The 24,888-nt window shown below is 45.3% G+C and overlaps 3 protein-coding genes across 4 annotated transcripts; 1 reads left to right on the top strand and 2 right to left on the bottom strand.

Moving 5' to 3' along the window:
* Window positions 1–1,693: 1,693 nt before the first annotated feature.
* On the bottom strand, window positions 1,694–11,353 carry gucy2ca (guanylate cyclase 2Ca). The gene is made up of 27 exons (XM_076165042.1): window positions 11,143–11,353; window positions 9,914–10,026; window positions 9,593–9,660; window positions 8,986–9,204; window positions 8,786–8,904; window positions 8,411–8,507; window positions 8,161–8,272; window positions 7,759–7,903; window positions 7,444–7,529; window positions 7,231–7,348; window positions 6,889–6,970; window positions 6,615–6,708; window positions 6,431–6,493; window positions 6,262–6,333; window positions 5,808–5,912; window positions 5,518–5,604; window positions 5,143–5,275; window positions 4,925–5,062; window positions 4,628–4,716; window positions 4,418–4,509; window positions 4,157–4,315; window positions 3,862–4,054; window positions 3,495–3,669; window positions 3,196–3,294; window positions 3,000–3,094; window positions 2,777–2,853; window positions 1,694–2,466 (listed from the first exon to the last, which is right to left on the bottom strand). The coding sequence occupies exons 1-27, from the start codon at window positions 11,351–11,353 to the stop codon at window positions 2,259–2,261; spliced, it is 3,249 nt and encodes a 1,082-aa protein (XP_076021157.1). The 3' UTR covers window positions 1,694–2,258.
* A 3,634-nt stretch (window positions 11,354–14,987) lies between these two features.
* Window positions 14,988–21,941, top strand: pmm1 (phosphomannomutase 1). 2 transcript variants are annotated; one of them, XM_076165051.1, is made up of 8 exons: window positions 14,988–15,265; window positions 16,115–16,229; window positions 16,531–16,607; window positions 16,817–16,908; window positions 17,181–17,280; window positions 17,631–17,706; window positions 20,120–20,235; window positions 20,385–21,941. In XM_076165051.1, the coding sequence occupies exons 1-8, from the start codon at window positions 15,188–15,190 to the stop codon at window positions 20,505–20,507; spliced, it is 777 nt and encodes a 258-aa protein (XP_076021166.1). In that variant the 5' UTR covers window positions 14,988–15,187; the 3' UTR covers window positions 20,508–21,941. The 2 variants fall into 2 exon arrangements, with proteins under 2 accessions (XP_076021166.1, XP_076021165.1); XM_076165050.1 differs by having other exon boundaries at window positions 16,112–16,229; window positions 20,385–21,940.
* Window positions 21,942–22,205: 264 nt separating this feature from the next.
* Window positions 22,206–24,534, bottom strand: alkbh7 (alkB homolog 7). Its single transcript, XM_076165018.1, has 4 exons — window positions 24,118–24,534; window positions 23,520–23,693; window positions 23,267–23,391; window positions 22,206–23,069 (listed from the first exon to the last, which is right to left on the bottom strand). Exons 1-4 carry the CDS (start codon window positions 24,409–24,411, stop codon window positions 22,949–22,951), a joined length of 714 nt encoding a protein of 237 aa, XP_076021133.1. The 5' UTR covers window positions 24,412–24,534; the 3' UTR covers window positions 22,206–22,948.
* Between the last annotated feature and the right edge of the window lie 354 nt (window positions 24,535–24,888).

The following is a 24,888-nucleotide window of genomic DNA, read 5'->3' as shown; positions in this document are numbered from 1 at the left end:
AGGCAGGCAGGCAGGCAGGCAGGCAGGCAGGTGATGAAGTGTGACGCTCATCACTGTAGAAACTCCGCAGTTTCTGTTCTCTACTTCTGGAGGGTCCCATGGGTCAGCCCCACTCTCTCACCAGCTATTCTGGTGTCAACACACATCCGCTGGTTAAAGAGGCCAAAAGAGGGCTTTGATGAACTTGACAACCTGTAAACTGTAAAAAAGAAAACACATTTGAACTGAATTTAAAGAAACCCAGTCGGTCATATAGAGTGAGTGTGGGTAAAGCTGATAAGAGCCTAGATTAGGTCAGCCAGGAACAGGAACACCTTTGCACCTTGATAAATATGACAAGAACAGTATTATCCTGTGCAATCTGTCACATAGCTTTAGGATCTAAGGACTAAAACCAAAATGTTCCCACGTGTTACGAGTTAAGTAACTCTTAAGATCCCTCACAGCGCCCTCTAGTGACACAAATGCCAATGTTAGGTCTTTTCCCATGCTGGATAGGCACAGCATGACAATCTGAAAATGTCAAAGAGTTGCATGCAAAAGTCTTGTAAACTACATTAAATGGTAATATTTCCCATCAGCTGCTGTGTTTGTGTTGCAGAGGACTCAGAGCTTCGACATCAGCCTGACAAAACAGATTCACCTGCTGTCCTTCATCCACCATCTGTTGAAGGAAGTGTTCACCCGTCCTGTCCTCACATCTGCAATGGGGCCCAAACAGGCTCAGCATGGGAGAGAGACACATACAGAACTATGATGGAGCACAGGATCCCACTTCCTGCCACAGAGCTGGGTGGCACCGCTTTGGTCACAACGAAAACTGTTTAGAGCTCTGTGTGCGGCGTGCACATGTGTGTGTGCATACGTGCGTGCATATGTGTGTGTGCATACGTGCGTGCATAAGTGTGTGTTTGTGTGTTGCCTGCATTTTCTCACTTGGCGAGATTCTAGTTTCTGTGGTGTTTTTAATTTCATCAGCTTTGTTTGAAAGCTAATGTTGCTGTATAAAGTGTATGTGTGTGAACATACTGTGATGTTATGTCTCTTCATATTGAACATGGGGCTTTTTTCAGAGTTCACATTTTTACCACAGATCTGCTGCAGTTCTGACTATTTCAAGAAAACAGTTGAAAAGTATGAGAATAAAGTCGCAATGTACTGAGAATGTTTATGTCCTGATATTGATATTAGTCTGCTGTTAAATCTTTCCTCTTTTGAGACGCCCATATAAGGGTAGAAGTGCACCAGAGGCTCACCTCAGGCTGACACACTCTCCTGTTGGCTCATACACACACAAGTCCCATTTATTGTTCTACATATTACAGGAGTCACAAGAAATATAACCAGAAAAATGTCAACTCAGATCATTTTGACAGTTTTTCCTTCACACCTTTGTTCCCAGAATGTCTTTTTAAATGTTTCAACAGTTCTTCTGATACTTCTATACTCAATACTTTCGGAACTTGATGTCTTTTAAATAAACAGGAAAAACCACAGACTAATGATCTGAATTTCACACATCATTTAATAAAACACAACACAGATAATCACAACATAGAAACATCAATAGGACCCAAGGTAGCATCAATGAAAGAGAAACGTCCTATAATCACTGAAATGTTGAAGTATTGATATGGTTTCACTCTGTCTTTACAATAGAGACGACTATTTACATGGTAAATAATTTCATCACACAGTCATTGAGCTTTCTGCAAGTTAAATGTTTCTAAACATAAAATGGAGGACAATGGGAAGTAGATCATCGTACATTGGGGTTGGCAAACATCTCAGATCGTCACAGGACACAGGACGGGATGAACCGTACTGTGTTCTGTTTAGAATATTTGAGATCCTGTTTGAATTGTCCTCCTGTCTTATTCTCCTCAATAACTGCCAAGTGATGATAATCATGGACCTGCATCAAGTACAGACACGCAAGAACCTTCAGCCTCAGAGGGTCTGAATTCAAACAAAGAGGTGATTTGTACATTTTGAAGAAAGGTAGTATTAGTATTAGTATAAGGAGTATAAGATAGGTAAGTAGTAGAAGTGTAAGAGACCCTGGTGGTGGAATAAGTCTTATATTCATTTGAACTGGGAGATGAATACGTTGGTGTGAACTGGTAAGACAGGATATGAGGACATGAGCTGACAGGAGGGACGCAAGCTCAGCAAACATGTCCCTGTGTGTTTCACTGTTACTCCAGCTCTGATTTCAATCGAGTGGGGAAGAGGAAGAGGAAGTGGCAGCAGCCTGATCACAGGTAGGTGCTGGGGTGGTCAGTGACAGCCAGGTGGAAGTATTCAGGCAGGCTCTCCCCCTGCAGGCTGCTGTTGGTCTCCCTCCGCCGCACTTTTGTGGACAGGGTCTTCCTCTTTTCGAAGCCTTTGCCCTCGTGACCTCGCTTCTCCAGACTGGACACGATCATCTCAGCCAGGTCCTGCTGTAATCGCTGGAAGTTTTCCCTGAGGAGGTAACAATGTTATTTCAAACTCTGCAATTTCTATCTTACAAACAGGTGATGCAGGATGACTGACAGATAAATACCTAGGCCATGGCTGTACAGTAAGTAAAGTAATCAAGTAATGAGTAAAGTTATGTATTGTTGTAATGTGTTGTTGCAGGAATTTGCTAAATTTTAAAAACGTAGCCTTATGTGAAGAAAGAAGGAATGAATGCATTTCTTCCCTTGCCTTTCTTGAGCACTGTTGTGCATACGGAGTGAAAACACACGGATACACTTTGTTTATGTCAAACCTAACGTATGCCACTCACGCTGTCGGCGGTGTTGGTAGATTATATTGGCTGCCTGTCACTCCTGTTAACCAGTATGTCATCTCTTTGCCTTTCCCCTGTGAAAGAGAGAGAGAGAGAGAGAGAGAGAGAGAGAGAGAGAGAGAGAGAGAGAGAGAGAGAGAGAGAGAGAGAGAGAGAGAGACTGTATTAGAGTCTGTATTAGAGTGGCACATGTTCACGTCTAAACCGACCCCATCCTTACCTTCAGGTACGTCTCTCCTCTACTTTCATACTCAAACTTGCAGTCTGTCCTCTGCAGGATGTTGATGGTGGACTGACTGACATGAATCCTCAGAGCTGCATTGAAAGGAGCAAAACCTCCACTCAAGAAGATGACCTCCGATTCAGATGCTGTGCGTGCGGGGGTGTGTGTGTGTGTGTGTGTGTGTGTGTCTTACGCAGGCCGGTGGACTCCATGCGTGACGCCGTGTTGACTGTATCTCCAAACAGACAGTAACGAGGCATCTTCTTCCCCACCACTCCTGCTGCACACGGACCTGCAGAAACACTTTAACATGTTTAATATTTCCTTTTCCTCCAATCAATTCCTCACACGATTCAATCTTTGCCCATTGCCTGTCTGTACACACTCCTCTCATTATCATAGTGGTATCAAAATAAGAAGTGTTGTGAGGGGAATAAAGTTAAGATAAGCTCCATTTCCCTGCAGCAGGGTTCTGGCCCATGTTCCTGTTACCTGAGTGAACTCCGATACGGATCCACAGAGGGATTCCAGGCAGGTGCTCCAGCTGGAAAGTCCCTACAAATGCCAGGATGTCCAGAGCCATGTGGGCGATGTCCACCGCATGCCTGTCACCGTTACGGTTAGGCAAGCCTGAGGCAACCATGTAGGCATCTCCTATTGTCTCAACCTGAGGACCACAGGAATGAAAGCACAAATAAGATGTTTATGTGCTCTTAGTTAAAAGCTTTTACACCTTAAAGATGTTCAAGTTTTAGATTTAAGCAGCTTTAAGTTATAATACAAATGGAATCCAACATTACTTTCTCCTAAATGAACAATAAAAGGGTTAAATTAAAGATTTAATACAGGCCACATTAACCTTGTAGACATCGTGGTGGTCAAGGATGCTGTCAAAGTTCTTGTAGATGGCGTTGAGCATGTCCACCACCTCCATGGGGGTGCTGTAGTGGCAGAGGGTGGTGAAGCCCACAATGTCACTGAAGTAGATGGTGACCTCCTCAAACAGCTCCGGCTCCACTCTGCCTGTCTCCTTCAGTGAACGAACCACCGGCCTGATGGGACGCGGGGGGAGAGAAAACACAGGAAATGAACAAGGAGAGATGGACGGAGGGGCGTCTCTTTAATTCCCAGTCTCCCCACGTAAGTGTACCCACACAGGGAGCAGCATGAAGTTGAGGCGGTCGGCTCTGTCCCTCTCAGCTTTATAGAGAGACGTCCGGTCCTCCACCAGGTGCTCCAGCGTCCTGGAGTACATCTGCAGGCGGCGGATCAGGTTGTCCATGTACGTCTCGGTGGCTTGGTTGTGCAGGTTACTGTGTTAAAGGGAGCAACGTGAAAATGACTCTCTTGTTTTTATTATTGCACAATACTGTAGAGAGAAGAAATGACCTGAGAGTTTGGTGGTGTGGACGTACCTGAATATCTTACCCAGTGTTAACTCGATCCTCCTAAAGTCAGGCCTCCGCTCTGGGTCCTCATCCCAGCAACCCTTTATCAACGTGTACAGCTGCACGCAAAGAAACACACAGAGCCGACACATGAAGACTTCCCTGATTAATCTTTATGTTTGATGGACCCAAACACAGTATATCTAATGTATCATTGAGTGTTCTGAGGGCTCTTACGTCAACCTCCCTCCCTGAGGCTCCATCAAAGTTGAGGTCGGGCCTGAAGACGCCCAATTCACCGGGATACCGAACTCTGTAGATCTTTTCTGAGGGTTGGGAGGATTTAGGTTTTTGAAAAGTTAAAATTCAAATTTCGAGTTCTTGTTAATAATATAAACCAAATCCGTCTGATCGTTTCCTTTAATGTCCCCTCCAACAATAACATTTGAAAGTCTTCATTTCCTGACAGAATTTAAATGAATTTTGGAAATTCTGTCTCCATTTCTGTTTGTGTAATGCTAATCCAAAGCTTACCTGCACGGTTAGAACAGAACTGTGTGTAGAACGGAGCTCGCCTCATCACAATCTCATGGGCGATGATGGCGTAGCTGTAAACATCTCCTTTCTGAGACACGCCATCTTTGCGAAGATGCTCCGGGGCTGTCCACACATCTGAGACCAAATGGGACAAGAGAGGTCTTACTTAGAAACAAGTCTTCCACAAGAGCAGCAGACACACTGTTGAATCTCACCTATGCAGGGGGACAGGATGTTGTGGCAGCCAAAGTCTGTGATCTTGACAACCATGCGGTTATCGACCACGCAGTTTGTGGACTTTAGTCGTCCGTGTACCTCAATGTTACTGGAGTGGAGATAGGACATGCCCTGCAGATACAATACCAGAGAATAGAGGGCAGAATGAGACCGTGAAGGGATCGGTTTGAGTTCATTTACATTTTTTAAACACATTCCCATATACATCTGCTGTGCCACCTGGGGTATCACTGCTCTCCTTGTGCCACAGTGTAAGAACCTCTGGATCAGAGGAAAGCTGTGCTGAGTTCAGCAGGTGGCCGATCGTATACATACAGTACATTTGATTAAAAAAACAAAAGAGTCCTAAATACCTTTGCCACATCATACATGACCGAAATCTTGAACTCCATGTCCATGAAGGTTCCGTCAGGGTAGGAGATCCTGTCATTAAGAATGAACTGCAAATCAAAGCAGAGTCAGTTCAGTCTCATACAAAGGTTAGATGAACTAGTTCACTTTTCAGAAATATACACAAGAAGTCTACCCCTACAATAATTAGTTATTAATAATAATCATTAACAGGAAAGTAGACCAGATAATGTTCTACGTACAAAACCTGGCCATGTAATGTGTGTGTGCAGATGTGAAGCGGTCTTCTTACCCTGAGGGAGCCTCTCTGACAGAGCTCAAACACCCCGAACACACCGTACTCAAACCTGACCGTGCCGTAGAACTTGGTCAGGTTGTAGTAATCAACACGCAGGAGCTGAAATATGAAGAGATGGAGTAATAAAAGGGTCACACATCATCAACCACCACTGTTATCACTGAGCAGAGAGACAAAGTCCAAAACCTCATTTATCAACCCGGAAGATGAGAACGTTTTAGATGTGCCACCAATGCCAAAAGTAGCTTTGATCATAAGGAAGGAAAGGTGGAAGGTTGTGATCGAGGGTTGTGTGTTTCTACTGGACTGTGCAAATGACATGGAAAAGGAAGGGGAATGCTGAGGAAGTCTGGCAGAGGAAAGATGAGCTTTGACCAAAGTGAAATTATACCTGACCTTTGGTTCATATAATTAAACTGAATCCGGAGATTTCTTTGAATCAACTCACAGTGTTCAGCTCGATCTTCTGGTCCTCAGTGAAGTTCCCATCTGTGTTCTTCAGTTCTTTCAGGATCACAGGCTGAAATGTGAGCAATGCAGTTCAGTAAAACACACAGACAAATGTTTTATGTGATTGTTTTCTGTTTATTCATTGTTTTGATTGAGAAGTTTAGAACCTTCTTGTCATAGCGGCCTCTGTGAATGAGGTACAAGCTGTCTTTCCTCTTGTCTTCATCAATCTGTAATGGACACACGGACAAATCTGAACACCTCTGATGTCATCTCTCCTCACCTCAAGGTCTTTCCACCTCATCTAGTTTCTTATCAACTCCACTACAGTCGACTACAGTTTGTTGTTACCTTGAGAGAAACCTCCTTTTCATCCAGTGGTCCGATCAGCTGTGGGTCAATGTGGGACCACTTCTTCTGCATAAGACGCTCCTTCCTGTTTTGTCTAACATTAGACAGACACACACAGAAACACACACATACATGCATGAGCACAGGAGACAGTTATGGAACAGTCATCTCTGCCAAAGACGGCGATGAAAAAGGTCTCTCTCTACCTGGTGATGCATTGGTATGTTGAAGTGTCTTAATAAATAAAAATGTAAACTATATTTGACATGTTTACCTGTAGAAGATGAGGGCAATGACTGTCACCACGACAACACTGAGGCTGAGAATAATCACGATGTAATCCTGTGTAGTTAGACCTGCGCACACACACACACACACGCACACACGCACACACACACACACACATTTATAAAACATTGTGTAGAATCCAGACTGAACTATTGTCTATGGTGTAAACAGAGGAGGGAGCCAAACATCACGTCTCCATGCTCAATCCAATGATGGTTCAAAGGGAAAATCAATCCCTGTGGCTGAAAACTTTAATTTCTAAGGAACAAATGTATTCCTCATCCCACTACAGCTGATCAAAACAACCCAGTGTGTAGGTCTGTCTTACCATCAGGGCGTTTAGGCCTGGCTTCAGGCAGGACCCCCCCCGGCCAGGACAGGGAGGGCTCTGTGTCGATCACTATGCTTTTATTCAGAGATGTGTCAAACACTAGCAGGGTTTTGTACTGTACAGAGAGAGAGAGACAGGTGGTCACCACATCGGTTCTGACGGCCAGAACACTGAGCAGGTGCGTGTCTGAATGGCTGAATGCTGTCTCACCTGGCCTGTGAGAGCTGAGGTGTAGATGATTGAGAAGTTAACGTCCCTGTCACCATATTCATCAAGCACATAGTGACCTCCCATACCTGTTTGAAGCCGACACGCACACACACGCACACACGCACGCACGCACGCACGCACGCACGCACGCACGCACGCACGCACGCACGCACGCACGCACGCACGCACGCACGCACGCACGCACACAGACACACACACACACACACACAAAGTGTATCAGTGTGTTTTCAGAAATGAGATGAGACGAGAATAACATCAACAAATGAGAATGAATATTCCAATAATGGTTCATACCTTCAAAGGTGACGTTTCCAAATGGGTTACAGTTATAGGGAGAAAGAGTGGCTCGCTCATTACGCTGCCCACTGAGCATCCTCTCCCTCAGCACTTTGCCGAGCAGCAGAGCCCCATCGTAATACCCGGCCACATAATCATTAAACTGTACAAGAGAGTCAGAGTCAGACAGAGAGTCAGAGAGTCAGAGAGACAGAGAATCAGTGTCAGGCAGAGATACAGAGAGACAGATACAGAGAGACAGATACAGAGAGACAGAGTCAGACAGAGACAGAGAGGTAGAGATACAGAGATAAAGAGACACAGAGTCACACCGCGACAGAGACAGAGATATAGAGGGGCAGAGTCAGATACAGAGTCAGACAGCTGTTTCCCTACAAAGGACAGAGCGTCTCATCTCACTGTGTCGTTGAATGGTAAGTTGTCTTCGTGGTCAAAGTTCCTCTGTGGCAGCGTGACCACCAGGACGTCCTTCATACCGCGACTGGATGTGGCGTTGATGTAATACTCAGGGCTGGAGGAAGATGAAGGCCATCATTTCACCTTACATGTGATGTAACTACAGTATGTATAAACAGTGCAGTGCCGCCTCACGAAGCCTCCCAGCAACAACATCTGGACTGAAGGATCACTTTGTCTCTGCCTCACTTACTTGTAAATATCAAGGAGGATGAACAGGATGTCTGGTTGAATCTCAGTCTTCATCTTTATGGAGGAAACGTCTTCAATGGTCCCACACAAGATGAAAACTGTGGGAGCAGAGAGGAGGTTTGAGCTGTAGACCAATACCTCTGTCCAAGAACTGAGGTTGCTTTCTGACTTGTGTCAGCAAAACTTGATGGAATGATGAGGAATCCATTTGAGTTGGTGTTGTTCAAGTTCCAGCAGGCAGAAGTTTTGAAATGACTGATTAACGTTGGTATCATGGTATCCAAGGAAAGTGGCTTCTCAGGCAAGACTTGTGTGTAGTTCTGGTGTGTGTTGTGTGTGCGGAGTGAAGTTCATGTGTCTTCTCCACAATACCCACTGTTACTGTGTCTTTTGTCAGAGGTGAGAGCTTTGTGCAGCTCCTCCTCCCCACGCAGCATCTCTCTGTTAAACCTTGAGGCAAAGTTGGCCGACGGTGCCTCCAAGGCATTGATGTACCTACAAGAAGAAGGGCATGACACATGATCTGTCACTGTGGAGGGATAGCTTGGTCTTGATTTATAATCTGAGTTATCTCACCAGAAGCAGTCTTCAGATGTATTTATGGACTTCTTGTAGACGTAGGTGCGGTCCCAAGAGAGTTTAAAGGGGAAGCTTGCAATCATGAAGTTGAGGAAGAAGTCTGAGATCTTGCGTGCAGGAGGCAGGAGGCGAGTCAGTTTGGGCTTGTAGTCGCACGATAGGCCAAAGCTACCGGCAGAGATGATGGGAATGCTCAGGCTCAGGCCGATCGTCTCGCTGGTGCACAAAACAGGAAAGGAAAAGCCAGATATTCAAACAGTCGAGCAGTGATGCTGATGGTCAGTCTGTGAGAACAGCTGTAACCTTTGTAGTTGTAGAGGGAGGGAGGTATGCAAGAAAACTGATCCTCGTGCTATCAAATGCTAGGATCAGCTTTTCTAGGTTTACACTCCTTTGCACACACACACACACACACACACACACACACACACACACCTGCCCGCCCTCACATTAACTTCACCTATGCTGTTCTCCCAAATACTTGTTGTTGGAGTTGAATGTTTGAAACCAGGTCAGGTCTCACATTCAGACTTAATGGCAATTCTAAAGCAACACATTTGGAAACGTCAGTAATAAGTGAAGTGATGTGTGGGATGATACTCACTCCACCAGCTGGAAGGTAGCGTACGTGCAGGAAGGCCCCAGCATGACGCATCCTAAATCCCCATCATTCTACAGAAAAACAGCTCATCAGTTTATCATAGGCCCATTGTGCGTCACCGCTGTCAGATGTTACTTAATGTTGTATGTTAAACAGTGTAAACAGTGTAAAGCCTGGCCTGACCACTGCTGCTGCTCCATCAGGGCCCAACCTGAGGAACCTATGACGTCAGGGCTGAGCCTCACTGACCCTACTTGTTACTGGGTCGGTGTTGATGTGGGTCTTTTCCCAGGACGGGTCAGAGACCTTGGTTGACACACTCACATGCAGCATCTTGAGTATGGCTACGCCCTCACAGGTGCTGCTGCCACAGCCCTGCCGGTTGTACACGGTGGTGTTGAACCCTTTGTAGTTTGCCGTCAATGTGAAGTTTAAATCTGCAGTTATGGAAAGAAGATAAGAGTTGTTAATATGTATCAGAAATGAACTCTGAATCTGGAGTTGTTAAAAGTTTATTATATTATTTGCTGAAGTGGATTTTTTTCCTTTTTATGTATTCATAATAACGTCTTCATCCTTCTCAGCTCCCAGCCCCTCCCTCTCCGTCCCACCCTGGAGACCCCCAGCTTAAACACTTCAGAGATGCTCTTCCACACAAAACTGCATTTCTCCCACATTGTTTTTGTTTTAAATCATAGCTGTTCGTTCTTGTAATTCTATATATGTTTTGTTTGCTTGTCTATAAAACCAACAGCAGTGACTGAGAGTCTTCTGCTCAGCTTATATTGAATTAATTGTACATTTTAATGGGTGGTAAATATTATAAATAAAGTTTTTAGGGCCTCAAGTTGCGTGTTGTGAGTTTTGCTTGTGTCCACGGTTCATCTGAGTCCCATTTCCTCACTGGACACAGTTACACTGTGTGAAATCCAGGCTTTATTGTAAATCAAAGTTGTGAGAAGTCTTGATTAATCAATATTTTTAAGCTCCGTAAGCAATCTTGTAATTTAGGTATTATTTTGGAGGTATTACTTGAAATTGTAACGCTACTATAAATCTGTATTTTTAGGAAGGCTTGTAATGTTTACAGTTTTGACCATGACTTTCCCGTCATATCCAATTGATTGGATATTGGATGCTGTTATTACATTTTTGAGGCTTTAATTTCATAATCAGCAATGTTTCTTCTCCTGTTCCATTATTATATAATCAATATGAAATAAGGATTTATGAAATGTAATAATGTAACTTCACTCATGTTAGTGGCTTATTTAAAGAATTTAACTTTATGTACCTCTTTCCTTCCTTCTTGCCCGTTTCCATGCGTGCCTCTCTTGTCAGACCCTTTGTTACTCAACAGGATATAGATAAACTGCTTCCAAACAGCCATCTTGACTACGTCAGACTGAACCACAGGCTGTTAATTGACTGTGTATTGATTCTAAAACGCTGCCCCCATAATCCTGACTAAACTGAAGTAACAGTTATCTAATCCACTGTTTCTGTGTCAGGTGACATTGAGTTTACAATAATCATGAAGTATCAGCCCATACCATTAGCGAGGTTGAGCTTCCTGTCCACTTCGATGGCTCGTTCCACAGCCTCCTGCACATACGGGCGGCTCCAGGCGTAGGTGCTGTCCTCCAGCAGCACAACATTCATGGTGAACTTAGGATTCGATAATAAACACTCATCCAGCATCTTATTGGCGACCACTGCCACTATCCACACTCCCATGTGGAGGAAATGTTGTGAGCTGTACATCTTGAGTTTGTCCTTCTTTACCGTTTCTACATGTCAAGCTTATGCTGGAAGTTCAGAGAGAGAGAGAGAGTTCAGGCTTCTACATTTGTCCAGATGAACAAAAGATCTCCAACGATCCAAAACCAGAGGTGAATCAGGTCCTTCAGTGACGACGCAGAAGTCCTTCAGTCCTTCAGTCTCTTGCTTCACTTCCAAGCATCCAGATAAGGAACAAACTAAATAAGGCAGTTGGAGATATTCACCCACACCGCTGAGGTGAACACAAGAAGACGTGAATTACACAAAAGAGACTTCAAAATGAGCCCAGATCCCAGTTGTTCCCCCTTCACAGTGCCTGAGATCAATATTCCTCCACCTTGGTATGAGCTGGTCTACCTGTCCCCTACACGTTAATGAACAACTGTGTGCTGACAGTCTGTTCAGCGGTCAGAGGGAGGGAAGGGCACAGAAGACTCCCACACTCACACACATGTGGGCTGATGCCTCACTTAGGAACGCTCTGGGATCATAAATCTTCCTGTTTGTAAACATGAAGTTTATGAGATTTTTTCCACAGTGAGCAAATGACTCAAATGTATCAACCAATACTGTATTCTTCTGTACTCCTTCATCAACTTTAGAAGAACATGCTTAGCTGCCTGACCAAAGTAAATAAAATATAGTTATGACAATAGGAAGGATCAGAAGGCTGAGATGATATGGAACAGGTGAGGACTGTTCACCTGCATGCATGGAGACGATGGAGTCAATCACAGATTAAACTCTTTCAACACACTTACACTTCTAACATTCAGGGTTAGAAGCCTGGGTTCAGTGTGTGTGTGTGGGGGGGTAGGGGGGGTGAAGGGTGGAGGTGGGCCATTGTGTGAGGAGCGAAGGTCACAGGAGGCCATAAAAGTGAAGGCTTTGTGTGGAGCTGATAAATATTGTCTGCTATAAAAGCAGGGTGGATTGAGTCTATAAAAGAGAGGGTAAGGTTGCTCATGGAGCTCTGTTACCTCATTTAGGGGAAATACAACTTTGTGTCTTCTGATCAGGCTTTAGTTAAACACACTCACTTCAACTGAGCTTCAAAGTATGACAGGAAATATAGGATTCACTCATTTGTTGGAGGCAGTGAGGTCACACAGGTTACACTTCAGCGCACCCAAACCAAACCAAAAGGTTATGGACAGAAGTAGAAGAAGTCCCCACACTCCTTTACCTTAATGACTGTACATGAATACATATCACTAAGAACTGTTGCTACGGAAACAACTCCTACAGATGAATAGATTCCACATCAGGCACAAAGCTAAATGTAGTATTGAGCATTTCTCCGTTGCAGTGCATCCTCACTCTGCTTCCTACCTCAGGATCATAAACATCCTAAGCAAACACTCACATGTGAAGGCGGAACAGCCAGTCGGCCCGGGCCGTCCAGACATTTAGTGCTATTACAGCTTCCCGTTAAGAGGCTTTCCATTTCAACACAGCCCGTCTCATTATCAGGACGAGGACAGCGGAGGAAGAGGAGGAAATGGGAACGTGTTAAAAGAAACACATGGCTTTGTTTTATTGTTTCCTCTGGGCTGTTTAATAGCAGATGGGCCCAATGTTGTGATGCTAACAGGAGCCGTTATTGGGAGAGAACGGCTCCGACTGAGCACTTTCCCCACCTGCAGATAAGAGGAACGGGGGTGAAACACACACACACACACGCGCACACACACACACACACACACACACACACACACACACACACACACACACACACACACACACACACTCGTTCCATTTTTTTGGTCACATCTGTTGTTTAAGCCCTCATTCTAGTCCGGATCCGTGTTAGCGTGTTTAAACATGTGCAGTCAGGTCACAGTCAGGCTAATCATCAGTCTGTTTATGATTCGTCAATAATTACCCTGTGATGACCCATTTCTCGTCTGACTCAATCTTATGGATTAACAGCTAATTAATAGATAACAACTTATAACCAATTGACTTTAAAGACGACAATGGTTTCTGTTGTATTACAGCTTTTCTTTCCATCTTTCTTTCTTTCTCACACAATGCAGACGACACACACTCACAAATCAACTATTATTTGTGACTGTGTATTATTACTATTGGCTCAATGATGCTTTTTGGTCTCATGTTATCACAGATTCTGACAGGGCAGACTTGATTTATGATGACTGTGAAATGTGAAAAAGATAAAACATTCTTGTGATTTATGGCTGCAACTCTGCCACTGGACTGCCAACACACACACAACCCTTACCCCCTTTCCTTACAGATGAAGGTCCGACCAGGGCCCATAGCTGCCTGACGCCCCCTTCTGGCCAACAAAGCCAGTGCATCGCCTCAAACTGTGTTGTGACAGCAACTTGTGTTCTACTGAGGTAAGAAGGAATTAGCTTACGCACGCACGCACGCACGCACGCACACACACACACACACACACACCGGATGATTGCTTTGTTCCCTGTGGTCTGTTGCGTAACATTTGCTGTGTTGGTGGAACTCTTACCAAACTTCTGCCATTGCTTTTCTCCGCCTTTATCTTTGGGGCTCTCTCTCTCTCTCTCTCTCTCTCTCTCTCTCTCTCTCTCTCTCTCATGTTGGGACAAGGTGGCTGAAGTGGTTCAGGCATCCAATCAGGACGCCTCCCTGGGGACGTGTTCCAGGAATGTCTACCTGGAAGGAAGAGGATGGAGCAGAGCCATTTGTTCTGCGCCTTCAGCTCCAGTAGCGCCCCCCAGAGGGCAGGAGAGCAAACAGTCCTGTGTGTGTGCTGGCCTTCATCACAGTTCATCCATCCATTCACACTTTACTTTGCTGCAGCATCTCTGTGACAATGGAGTGAAGCCATTTGAGGTACTGTCCCTTTAAGATCTCCTTATCACTCCTCAGCTGTGACCCATGAACCTGCTCAGCCTCATTCCTGGTGCCGTATCACACCGATCACACTGTGCCACATTTAATCCCATCCATGTAACAACCAGAGCCACAAAGAAGGGAAATGAATCAGGAGGAAATATGAAGTGAGAGTTCTGTCAGGTGATCTGGAGGAGAGACATTCAGCTATATGATGGAAAAAAGGGATTTATTTACTATTACTCCCTTTGTTCGTCCCTTCTTTGTGATGGTGACAGAACTGGAGCCCAGGTTGTGTGTTTGTGTATGTTGTTGCCTGCGTGTGTTGCTGTAGCAATGACAGTAAATGAAATCAAAAGTCTGTTATCTTTACAGCCTAGAACACAGCACCCGGTTTAGATACACATGTGTGACATTAGACAACAAACCCGTGTTCATCACCTGAGTCTGACTGAACTCTGTTATTGCTTTATATTTATGAACTTAAACAACATCTTCATGTCCCGTACCTGCTGTGTTTTCACTTAGATACCGTCAATGTCAATATGAATGAATCCGATGCTGCCATACTCACACACACACACACACACACACATATAAACACACGCACACATCCAGTCAGACTCTAAACTGCGGTTTGTGGGTGAAAGGTCACCTAAAATTTGCACGTACAACGGGCTGGACTCGGCGTTACGCCCCGCCCACTCTGTACGTCACGTCGCGTAGCCCGCCTCTGATTGGCTAAGCTGCGGAGCGAGCAATGTTGCAAAAGAAACACGACACTGCGTCCGCGGCGTGGATGTGGGAGCGCGAGCCGAGGCTAAACATAAGGACCGTGGACACGCAGAGGACGGCAGGACTCTCTGTGTTTAAGCGTTTATTTATCATTTCATTTATTTTCCCTAATGTGAGTTTATTTTGTGTTGTTGTTTTTGTAAAACTGTAAAAAAGTGAAATCACCCAGAGAGAGAAAACATGGAGAATAACTTCCCCCCGGACAGAAACGTTCTGTGTTTGTTTGACGTGGACGGAACTCTGACAGCACCGAGACAGGTGAGCACACTGACAATCACTATCGATCCCATCTAGCACTCTGTGATTATCGATCAGCGCGAGCTTTCGTAAGAGCTCCATACACTGCAGAAGAAGCCCCCCTCCTCCTCCTCCCTCCGCTCCTCTGCCTCTTCCATAATGTGTGTGTATGGCTGTGAGGCTGGTAAACGGTGATGTGTGTGTGTGTGAGCAGAGCCGCAGCTGAAGCTCACACACACATACACACACACACACACAGGGCGTGCATGAAGCCTTTATTATGCGTTGTTCTCTAAAGCAGTGAAACCATGCAGGGAATGTGTGCGTGTGTATTATGTGTGATGTTTACGGCGCGACGGACGTGCTTCAGTGGGCGTGTGTGTGTGTGTGTGTGTGTGTGTGTGTGTTCATGTAACATGCATGAAGGGAAGGTTTGGAGATGAATGTCCTGTTCCTTGTTCCTCCCTCCTTGGCTGCATGCCTTGAAAGTTGGTTCATCTCAGGTCAGTGTGTGTGTGTGTGTGTGTGTGTGTGTGTGTGTGTGTGTGTGTGTGTGTGTGTGTGTAGCAGTGCGTACCAGCCTCTGTATTAAATCCACTTGTTTATCCTATCATAACACCGTAACGTACCTGTGAGCCATCTGTCACGTCAATCATCCGTCTTTGTTAATGTGATGATGATGATGATGATGACCTCATCTGCTCTTCATCACAGTTAAACATGTTAAAGCTCTGTGCGTGTAGGAGGAGGTGTGTACTTCACAGCACTAGAGAGCGCGTGTCTCTGTTGATAAACACACTTTAAGGATCAGTTACAAATGTGGAGCTGCGTCCGCCTGAATGAAGCTGAGGTTCACTCTGTCCACAGAAGATCGACCCACAGCTGGACAAGTTCTTCCAGACCCTGAGGAGGAAAGTGAAGATCGGCATCGTGGGAGGGTCGGACTACTCTAAGATAGCAGAGCAGCTCGGGGAGGGAGATGATGGTGAGTGGGCCTCTTCCTCTCTCAGCCTCGGCCTTCACCAGGAGAGGGAACACCTTACTTCCTTCATTCCTTCCTTCCTGTCAGTGTTTCACTCAGGCATGGATACATTCACTCTCTCTGCTCCGGTCACAGTGCTGAGAACACGTCTTAACTCCCACACTGCACACTCTTCAGATGAGCGGTGCATTCTAACTGAACACACTTCTCTTGCTTCATGGATGTCAGTTGAGCTGAAGCTGACATGAGCGACTCTGGGCTCAGTCTCTATTTAACTGAGCTCCATTCCTCTCCTGTGTTGCAGTGATACACAAGTTTGACTATGTGTTTGCGGAGAACGGGACTGTGCAGTACAAAGAAGGAAAGCTCCTCTCCAAACATGTGAGTATCTGTCTGCCTGTCTGTCTGTCTGCCTGTCTGTCTGCCTGCCTGTAGTGCTTTTACAGAAGCAAAGTGAATATGCTTACTAATGATCATGTTTACATTCTCTCTGATGTTTGCATCTGCACACACACTCAAGGCGCAGGTTAGTGTGTGTTTAGGCTAGTGTGTGTTCTGCTTTGTAACGCAGTGTGTTTGTGTTCCGTCAGGCCATTCAGAACCAGATCGGCGAGGAGCTCCTGCAGGATCTGATCAACTTCTGTCTGAGCTACATGGGCCTCATCAAGCTGCCAAAGAAAAGGTGTGGCCTCCTCAAGTCCCAGCACAAAAACACAATTATGTGTTCTCACAGCCACGGTGCACACCCATAGTAAACACACACACACACCCTCAGCCAGCTCATCCTGCGACAACACCTAAAGGTTCCGTCTCGATGAAGTGTTCCACATTCTAACAGGTGGACTGGAGCCACAGAGAGCAAACAGACGGACCTGCAGGGCAACAATCACACACACACACACACACACACACACACACACCTCTGCTCACACGTGTCTCCTGTTCTCCTCACAGGGGAACGTTCATCGAGTTCCGTAATGGAATGCTGAACATTTCTCCCATCGGTCGGAGCTGCACACAGGAAGAGAGAATGGAGTTCTCTGAGATTGACAAGGTAACGCTCCAGTGGGGAGAGAGAGAGAGAGAGAGAGAGAGAGGAGAGGAGAGGAGGCCACCAAACGATCAGGATTGAATGGGAAGCCTGTTCTGTTTCAACTCCTTCACTAAACACAAGCCGGGCCCAACAAGCGGTCCAGTGAAGCCCACAGAGCCGGGATCAGAGAGTGGGACAGCTGGAACCAGATCACGTTAAAACAGAGAGAACTTCAGCACCACATCACCCTGCCTATGCTAGACTCAGAACAATTAGGCCCATTATATGCAAAATGGTCATTTTTTGAAGCTTGTGTACGCAGCAACAGATGAGCTGAGTCTGACTCCTCTGTGACTTCCTCTCCTCCACAGAGGGAGAAGATCAGGGAGAAGTTTGTCACAGCTCTGCGGCAAGAGTTTGCTGGGAAAGGCTTACGCTTCACTAAAGGTCAGACACACACACACACACACACACACACACACACACACACACACACACACACACTCGTATTTCAGAGCCAGCTGGCACAGAGAAGTTGAGTTTCCATGAGGACAGAAGAGCCCGAGGTCTGTCTGAGGTCGTTTGTATTCAGTCAGCAGCTTCCTGTGACATTAGCTTCCTGTCTCCCCTCAGCGGAGTGAAGTGTGCGTCTGTGCTTCAGATGTCTTCAATACAACACCGTCTGTAAATCTGCACAGCACCATAGATCCATCTCAACTTCATTCCTCTCTCACGTTCCACTTCCTGTGGCCAGTAAACATCTCTGTTCCTCCAATCAGCTGAGAGAGTCACAGTCACATGAGTCACAGTCCTACTGAGTGGCTCTGGCTGCTACAGACGCAGAATCTGAATCCAAATGAAGGCAATACATTTATCTATTTACAATCAATCAGCTTGAATCCAGCATGAATAGAAGTGTGTGTGTGTGCTCGGCCTGTGTACTCAAGAGTGTAAGTGGATGACATCATCTACATTTCTGCACCCGGTCCTCCGTCTTTGTAACAGATGACAGAATTCTCCCTTATTTACATTTACAGCTCAGATGATCCTGATGTTCCTCTCCTTTGTCTTTGTGATGTCATCCTGTCTTTCCTGACTCTCACAGCAGAGCCTGAACGCATCTCAACCCCAATATTCCCCTAAGTTTCTCTCCCGATCTCTTAAAGTCTTCCTCCGCAGCAGACTGTACTGTGGTGTATAAATATCTGTCTCTTCCGGCGCCTCACTGAGGGCAGCTGCTGGTGTTTATACCGACTGGAACACTGTGACATCATTTCTCTGTTACTCAATATGACAGATTTGGTATCTTTGGAGAAGTTGCAAGCGTCAGCAGAATTGAAGATGAAGGTCTGAGACCCTGTTCACAGAGTCGGCCTCACACACTTCATATAAATATAACATACATCAGATACAGAGTGTATGCAAATGAAACAAAGTAAAATACTAAACACACAATGTGAAATGGAAATACGGCTGAACAGAAAATGCAAAGGTATAAAACAACCAACCAACTCTGTTTACTGCAGGTTACTGACAAACCAGGCTACACACACACACACACACACACACACACACACACACACACCTGACACACACACACACACACACACACACACACTGAGGCGAGGGCTGAGATGTTTTTCTTCTGGTTAATCTTCTACTTTGTATCGGCTCTGTTAAGCAGCTCCACACCTGACGAGCAGACGGAGCACATGACTCCTGACACGTAGCAGAAAGCTACATGATAAGAGAGAGAGAGAGAGAGAGAGAGAGAGAGAGACTCCATTCTGTTGCCCATCTTCTCCCCTCCCACTAATCCAATAGTGTTCAATTAGAGAAAGATGAGTTCTGAATGTTTTGTGTAAACCACTGTAGGGTCAAACTAATCAGCCTCAGGGCCGTGCAGACAGTCTGAGAGGCCGAGGCTCAGCCGATGTCAAAGCCGCTGTCTCTTCTGTCGTGTTGTTGTGTTGTACAGCACAGGTTGCTCCATCGTAGAGTGATGGCTCATGTTTGTCAGAGGGTTCCCTGTTTGCTCTGTACACACTGAGGCCCGGATGATAAGATGGATTTGTTTGCCTTTCACGCTCTGTGTGTGTGTGTGTGTGTGTGTGTGTGTGTGTGTGTGTAGTTTCCTCATACCGCAGATTGCCACTGTGATACAAACCTGAGCAAAGCAAATCACATTGACTTGTATAAGCCAATGTCACACACACACACACACACACACACACACACACACACACACACACACACAGCAGAGGGCATGTTCAGTGTGTTCACCAAGTGATCTAAGACAGGAGAGGAGAGTAAGAGAGAGAGAAGTTTGGGAACCACTTAAGTAAAGAATTGGAATCCTAGAGACTGACTTCCCCCTCAACTGCCGCTGTGTTTCCAGTGTGTGTGTGTGCAGGGGCGTGTGGTGGGTGTGTCAGGATGCACAGCCTCTGATTGGCTCCTGCTTAGCTGTTGCCTTTGTGGTTGAATCAGAAAGCGTGAAAAGGAATTGAAAGTGAAAAGGGGGAAGGGTGTGAGGACGAGCACACACACACACATGCACACACTGGGCTCTGCAGGAGACTGATCAGGCAAAGGTCAGAGGTTAAGGCTTCTTCTCAAAATGAAGCCTGAGAGGAAACTAGGGCTGTGATTCGCCAATTTTGAGTCTCCCAAAGTCCACAGTGACGGAGGCTTCAGCAGGGACAGAGAACAGAGAGATGGAGGCCAGATGATCGCATCAGAGGAACAGAGCTCTGCTGTGTAAACATGCTCTTGCTTGGCCAAATAAGAAATGTGCTGTCTTCAAAAAGAGGAGATACAGGGATACTCTAGCTAACATGATGACCATGTTGATCTGTAGGTGGTCTGATCAGCTTTGACGTGTTCCCAGAGGGCTGGGACAAGAGGCTGTGTCTGGAGCTTCTGCAGAGCGAAGGCCTGGATGTCATCTACTTCTTTGGCAACGAGACCTCAGACGTAAGTGGAAGGCACCAAGCAGGACCAAGCAGATTTCAAGGCAGATACAGATCAGGACATTGTTAGTTTATATATATATACATTTAGATTTAAGAAATGGATGGCGACATGGTAACCACAGGTAAAGCTGTGTATGTTTCTGTCATCAGGGAGGAAACGATTATGAGATCTTCAACGACCCGCGGACGATAGGCTTCACCGTTTACTCTCCAGAGGACACAGCGAAGTTCTGTCGAGAGCTCTTCTTCACTGAACCTCCTCACGAGTCCTGAGACGGCAACCCTCCACAAACCTCCTGCCAGCGCCCACCTGTGGTCTCTGCAGGTACTACAGCACCTTGAGCCAAGGCTTTCTCTGAACTACTGAGTGTTTCTCCTGCTCTGCTGTCAGACCGGTTTGTTTTGCAGCAAAGTAACTTGACTTCATTTGGTGTTACATGTTGATGTGTTGTCTTATGATGGGAGTTTAAATGTTGCTAATGATGCTACTGTTGCCCTCTGCAGTGTGAAAAGCTCTGACGGTAGAATGATTTACCTTTGCACACATATTTTTGTATTTTGACCATAACTGTTTTGTTCTGAACGCTGCTGAAGGAGAGGCAGAGTGAGTGAGCGAGTGAGTGAGTGAGATCAGGTGTCGGGAGTTAAAAGACGCTTTTAAAACTCTTTTAGGCAAATTTCGATTTGCATTTGGCATCTTAGAAAGCTGAACGGTATAAAAACAGGATAATAATGTTTTTACAAGCTTAAATAATGGAGTAGTTATTTCTAAACTTTGTTCAATGTTTGTTTAAATGTCTTAATCAAGAATACATCATGATCAACTGTGAAATCATTGATTTCTTTTCAAGTCAATGTATCAATCAAACTCAATATTTTGTCATTTTAATTTTTCTAAACTTTGTTCCAGTTTGCAGGTTTGGTAGCATTATTCTTTGTTTTGTTTTTTCTATGCTTTTTTTTTTTTTTTTTTTAATTGTTTAGAATTGAGTTGAAAATCAAGAAATGTGTGGAATGCTTAATTTATTTTAAGTGTTTGTTTTTGTCTGAATTTTTAAGGATTTATTTAAAATGTATCTGCTAGAGTTCATCTTTCAAACACTTAAAAATATGTTTTTATAATTTCTAGATGTTCAGCATTCTAAACCCATATTTGTCTATGGAGGAAAGGAATTTAATTTTCCACACTGCAGCTTTGAGATGAGAAATAAAAGTCACACTTTAAAGAAACATAAAGTTGCAGACATTACTTCAGAGTGCAGAGTTAGAACCGTTCAATAATCTGTTTATCTTGTTTAAAGGTACAAAATGAGGTATAAGATAAAGGGAACCACAGCGCCCTCAGCTGGTTATTGTGTGTGTGTGTGTGTGTGTGTGTGTGTGTGTGTGTGTGTGTGTGTGTGTGTGTGTGTGTGTGTGTGTGTGTGTGTCTGTCTGTCTGTCTGTCTGTCTGTCTGTCTGTCTGTCTGTCTGTCTGTCTGTCTGTCTGTCTGTGTGTGTGTGTGTGTGTGTGTGTGTGTGTGTGTGTGTGTGTGAGAGAGAGTGAGAGAGCAGTACAGACTGTAACACTCCAGCCTTCATGTGTGAACACAGCAGAGAAGACTGTCTGTTACTGTTAGACTGAGTATTGATTATTTTCCAATCGATGTATGGGAGACAAACTATTTTGTGTACATGAATGTTCATAAATATCCATAACATGTGAATAACCTCACTGATTGATTGATTGATTGATGCTTGTACTGTCCTTCTTTACCACATGAGACCAAACGGAGCTCCTGGCTCTATACAGACCTCTGATTGAGCTTCTACCATCTGTAGCATTCACTCAATAGTGTGAAAAGGATTTATTATGCTCATTCATTGTACAGTGATATTGTGGACCTAATCTACTGGATCTGTGTCTAAACTGTTACATTCTGCTGAATCAGCACACAGATTAGGACCTTAGACATCTTTATCAAAAATATTTTATTTTCAAAAGCAGAGGTAGAACATGCAAACAAACTTTATAACTCGTCTTCTGGCTTAAATGCAGTTACATCATGTTGCGGACATCGCGCTGTATTATTATGAGCACGTCTGTACTTACAAGCGCAATAACAAGACAACAATCACATGGGTTTCTCTCGTTCGCTTGTTTCACCTGCTGGTTTCCTGGTCTCAAATGGCGACACCGCCCCTTAGTGGCGAAAGCAGGAATCGACTCTGAACCAATATGAAAGTTCATTTCATAAATACAGGTGCATCTCAAAATTAGAATATTGTGGAAAAGTACATTTCAGTTATTCAATTCAAAATATTATACAATATAACTCTTATATTATAGATTTGTTGCACACAAAGGGAAATATTTTAAGCTTTTATTTGATGATTATCTCAGAAAATTTGAATATTAACTTATAGAAGAAGTTCCATCTTGTAGCCACTGCTTTTCTCTGTATTACACAGAATAACAGGAACAAACCAAAGTGATGATAGAAATATGAAGCACTATTCACAATCACAGTTTCCAGTCAGAAACAGCATGAATGGCTTTAAACGCTGAACCAGCAGCTTCATAAAGTCCTTTGAAGCTGAAATCCGTCAAATACTGGAGGATCCTAAGAAGTGGCGAGTAACAAACATTATGCTCGCTCGAGTCTTCATCTAACACTGTCCCGAGCTCGGCACATATAGGATCTCCAACGTGCCTTGTGTTTGCGTCTCTTGCCTCAAACGGGAAGGTTTCGACAAATGACGGAGATGCGGCGCTGACGAGGAACATTCTGTCCGTTGAACACCGACTCTTCATCCTTCAGGATCTCGTGAGTGAAGTCATATCTGGCCTGGTTCCTGTATGGGTGAGAAAAGGAGATGACTGGATGGACTGTCAAATGTCAGAGTTTGTAAACAGCTGACTTTGATTACATTCAAGGGAATTTTCATCATTGATTGTCTCTTTTAGTCAGGAGATGCTATTCATAAAGGTAAGAGTTTGCCGTGTTCATACTTTGGTTTATCCTTCATACCAGCTGCAGTGTGTAGAGTACCTGAGTATGTAGAGGGAGCGTCTGGGCAGCAGCAGGTCCAGCCAGTCACTGGTGTTACTTTCCTTCACCAGACGCATGATACTGTCCGACAGCAGACTCAACCCAGCGATGGTACTGCCACAGAACTGAGACGTGGCGACACAGTGGACAGACGCATTCGACACAGACTGTGAGTATGCAGTCGAGATAATAGCACAACCCCACAGGGAAGAAGATGAAGATGATGATGGGGAATACAACAAAAGAAACCTACTTTGACACTGTCGACGTGCGGCTTGATGAATCCTTTTTTGTCCAGGTCCAGGATGTGCACGGGCCCGAGGAGCGCACTGCCGTCTGGGAACGCTACGGATCGGACACGAGTCAAGACCTCCTCACACGCGGCCCCCCACCGCACACGCTCCGTCTCTCTGAACCCGTGAATGGCCTAAATGTGGTGAGTGAGCAGAAGGTTTGAGTCAGGGTCATTTCCACAAACTGTCTGCCTACGGCACACGGGCCTCGTCCCAATCAGACACAGTACACTTTAACTCAAGCGCCCGGTTCTGAAATCCTTTACACAAGAAGATCAAACCTGGGAACTCTAGAAACACCACGTCTAAAGATCGAACCATAACACTGCCATGCCTTCAAATGTAACGAGCATGAAGACTTTAACTGATATTCCCCCAGAAAATCATATAATAAACAATATATGACGTAAACCTGCATTTCTGAAAACTGCACTACAGTAAAGATGTATAACCTCCCAGTTAGTAACTTTAATCATGCCAAGTTAACTCATATTGAATGTCAATGTTTACAGTTGTGTTCAAACGTGATGAAAGTCAGTGTGTGCCACAGGGACTTACGTCATCCCAGTGATCGAACTCGTAGCGTTTCTTCCTCAGGCCAGGCTCCAGCTCCCGCATGAACTCAGCCTCCTCCTCCTCGGTGATGAACCCCGTCTTCACCTCCACCTGCGGCCTCAGATGACGGACCAGCTCGGCGCTTGACCCGAACACCAGCGCGTCATCCCGGGACGAAAGCAGGCCGCTGTCCGCAGCAGCGGGGCGGGCGGCGGAGCTCCGGCAGCCCCGCACGCCGCCGCCGCTGCACACCGGCGCTATACGAAGCCGTTTTACCGCTGTGATCAACAATTTCATTCCTCTAGTGGAAATACGACACAGTCCGGTTAAACGGCACTTGCCTGACTTGGTTGGTGTTGACAGATGTCAGGCGGCTCTGTGAGACGCCATGTTAGAGCCGCAAGGCATTGTGGGGAATGTAGTCTTCAAATAGCTGGCCCTTCTCCCCGGTTTAGACCAGGGGTGCCAAACTCAATTCAATTATCATCAATTATATTTGGCCCGGGAGATAATGTCTAATGTCTGCTAGAGCTGGCCCGCCGGTACAAAGCGCATGCACCGCTAATACTACACATCCCAGAATGCTCTGCGAGTGCGTTCTCTGTGACATCACGAGCCATCTCGATGTGCTCAACCTGCAGCTTCAGGGGCGGGGCCATGTCGTCATACACACGTACGCTGCGGTGAGGAAGGGCTTTCCAAACTAAGTTGTGCCTGTGGGAAAGTAGGACGCTGCAAGGAAACTCGGGCCATTTTCCGTGCCGGAAACTCTAC

Source organism: Genypterus blacodes, unplaced genomic scaffold (assembly GCF_046128005.1).
Source record: "Genypterus blacodes isolate CSIRO-AG114 ecotype Tasmania unplaced genomic scaffold, CSIRO-AGI_Gbla_v1 ptg000140l_1, whole genome shotgun sequence".
Taxonomy (NCBI): Eukaryota; Metazoa; Chordata; class Actinopteri; order Ophidiiformes; family Ophidiidae; genus Genypterus; species Genypterus blacodes.
The sequence above is the reverse complement of the archived record's forward strand: the minus strand, read 5'-3'. Positions and strand labels throughout refer to the sequence as shown.

Coding starts and splice junctions, on each gene's coding strand:
- pmm1 (XM_076165050.1), top strand. CDS start 15,188: ATGGAGAATAACTTCCCCCCGGACAGAAACGTTCTGTGTTTGTTTGAC. Junction 17,281..17,630: donor AGTTCTCTGAGATTGACAAG/GTAACGCTCCAG, acceptor TCTCCTCCACAG/AGGGAGAAGATCAGGGAGAA. Junction 17,707..20,119: donor AGGCTTACGCTTCACTAAAG/GTCAGACACACA, acceptor GTTGATCTGTAG/GTGGTCTGATCAGCTTTGAC.
- gucy2ca (XM_076165042.1), bottom strand. CDS start 11,353: ATGTACAGCTCACAACATTTCCTCCACATGGGAGTGTGGATAGTGGCA. Junction 8,508..8,785: donor TGACAAAAGACACAGTAACA/GTGGGTATTGTG, acceptor CTGCTCCCACAG/TTTTCATCTTGTGTGGGACC. Junction 2,854..2,999: donor GAGGAGAGACGTACCTGAAG/GTAAGGATGGGG, acceptor TCTCTTTCACAG/GGGAAAGGCAAAGAGATGAC.
- alkbh7 (XM_076165018.1), bottom strand. CDS start 24,411: ATGAAATTGTTGATCACAGCGGTAAAACGGCTTCGTATAGCGCCGGTG. Junction 23,694..24,117: donor AGTTCGATCACTGGGATGAC/GTAAGTCCCTGT, acceptor CACCACATTTAG/GCCATTCACGGGTTCAGAGA. Junction 23,392..23,519: donor CGCACGTCGACAGTGTCAAA/GTAGGTTTCTTT, acceptor GCCACGTCTCAG/TTCTGTGGCAGTACCATCGC.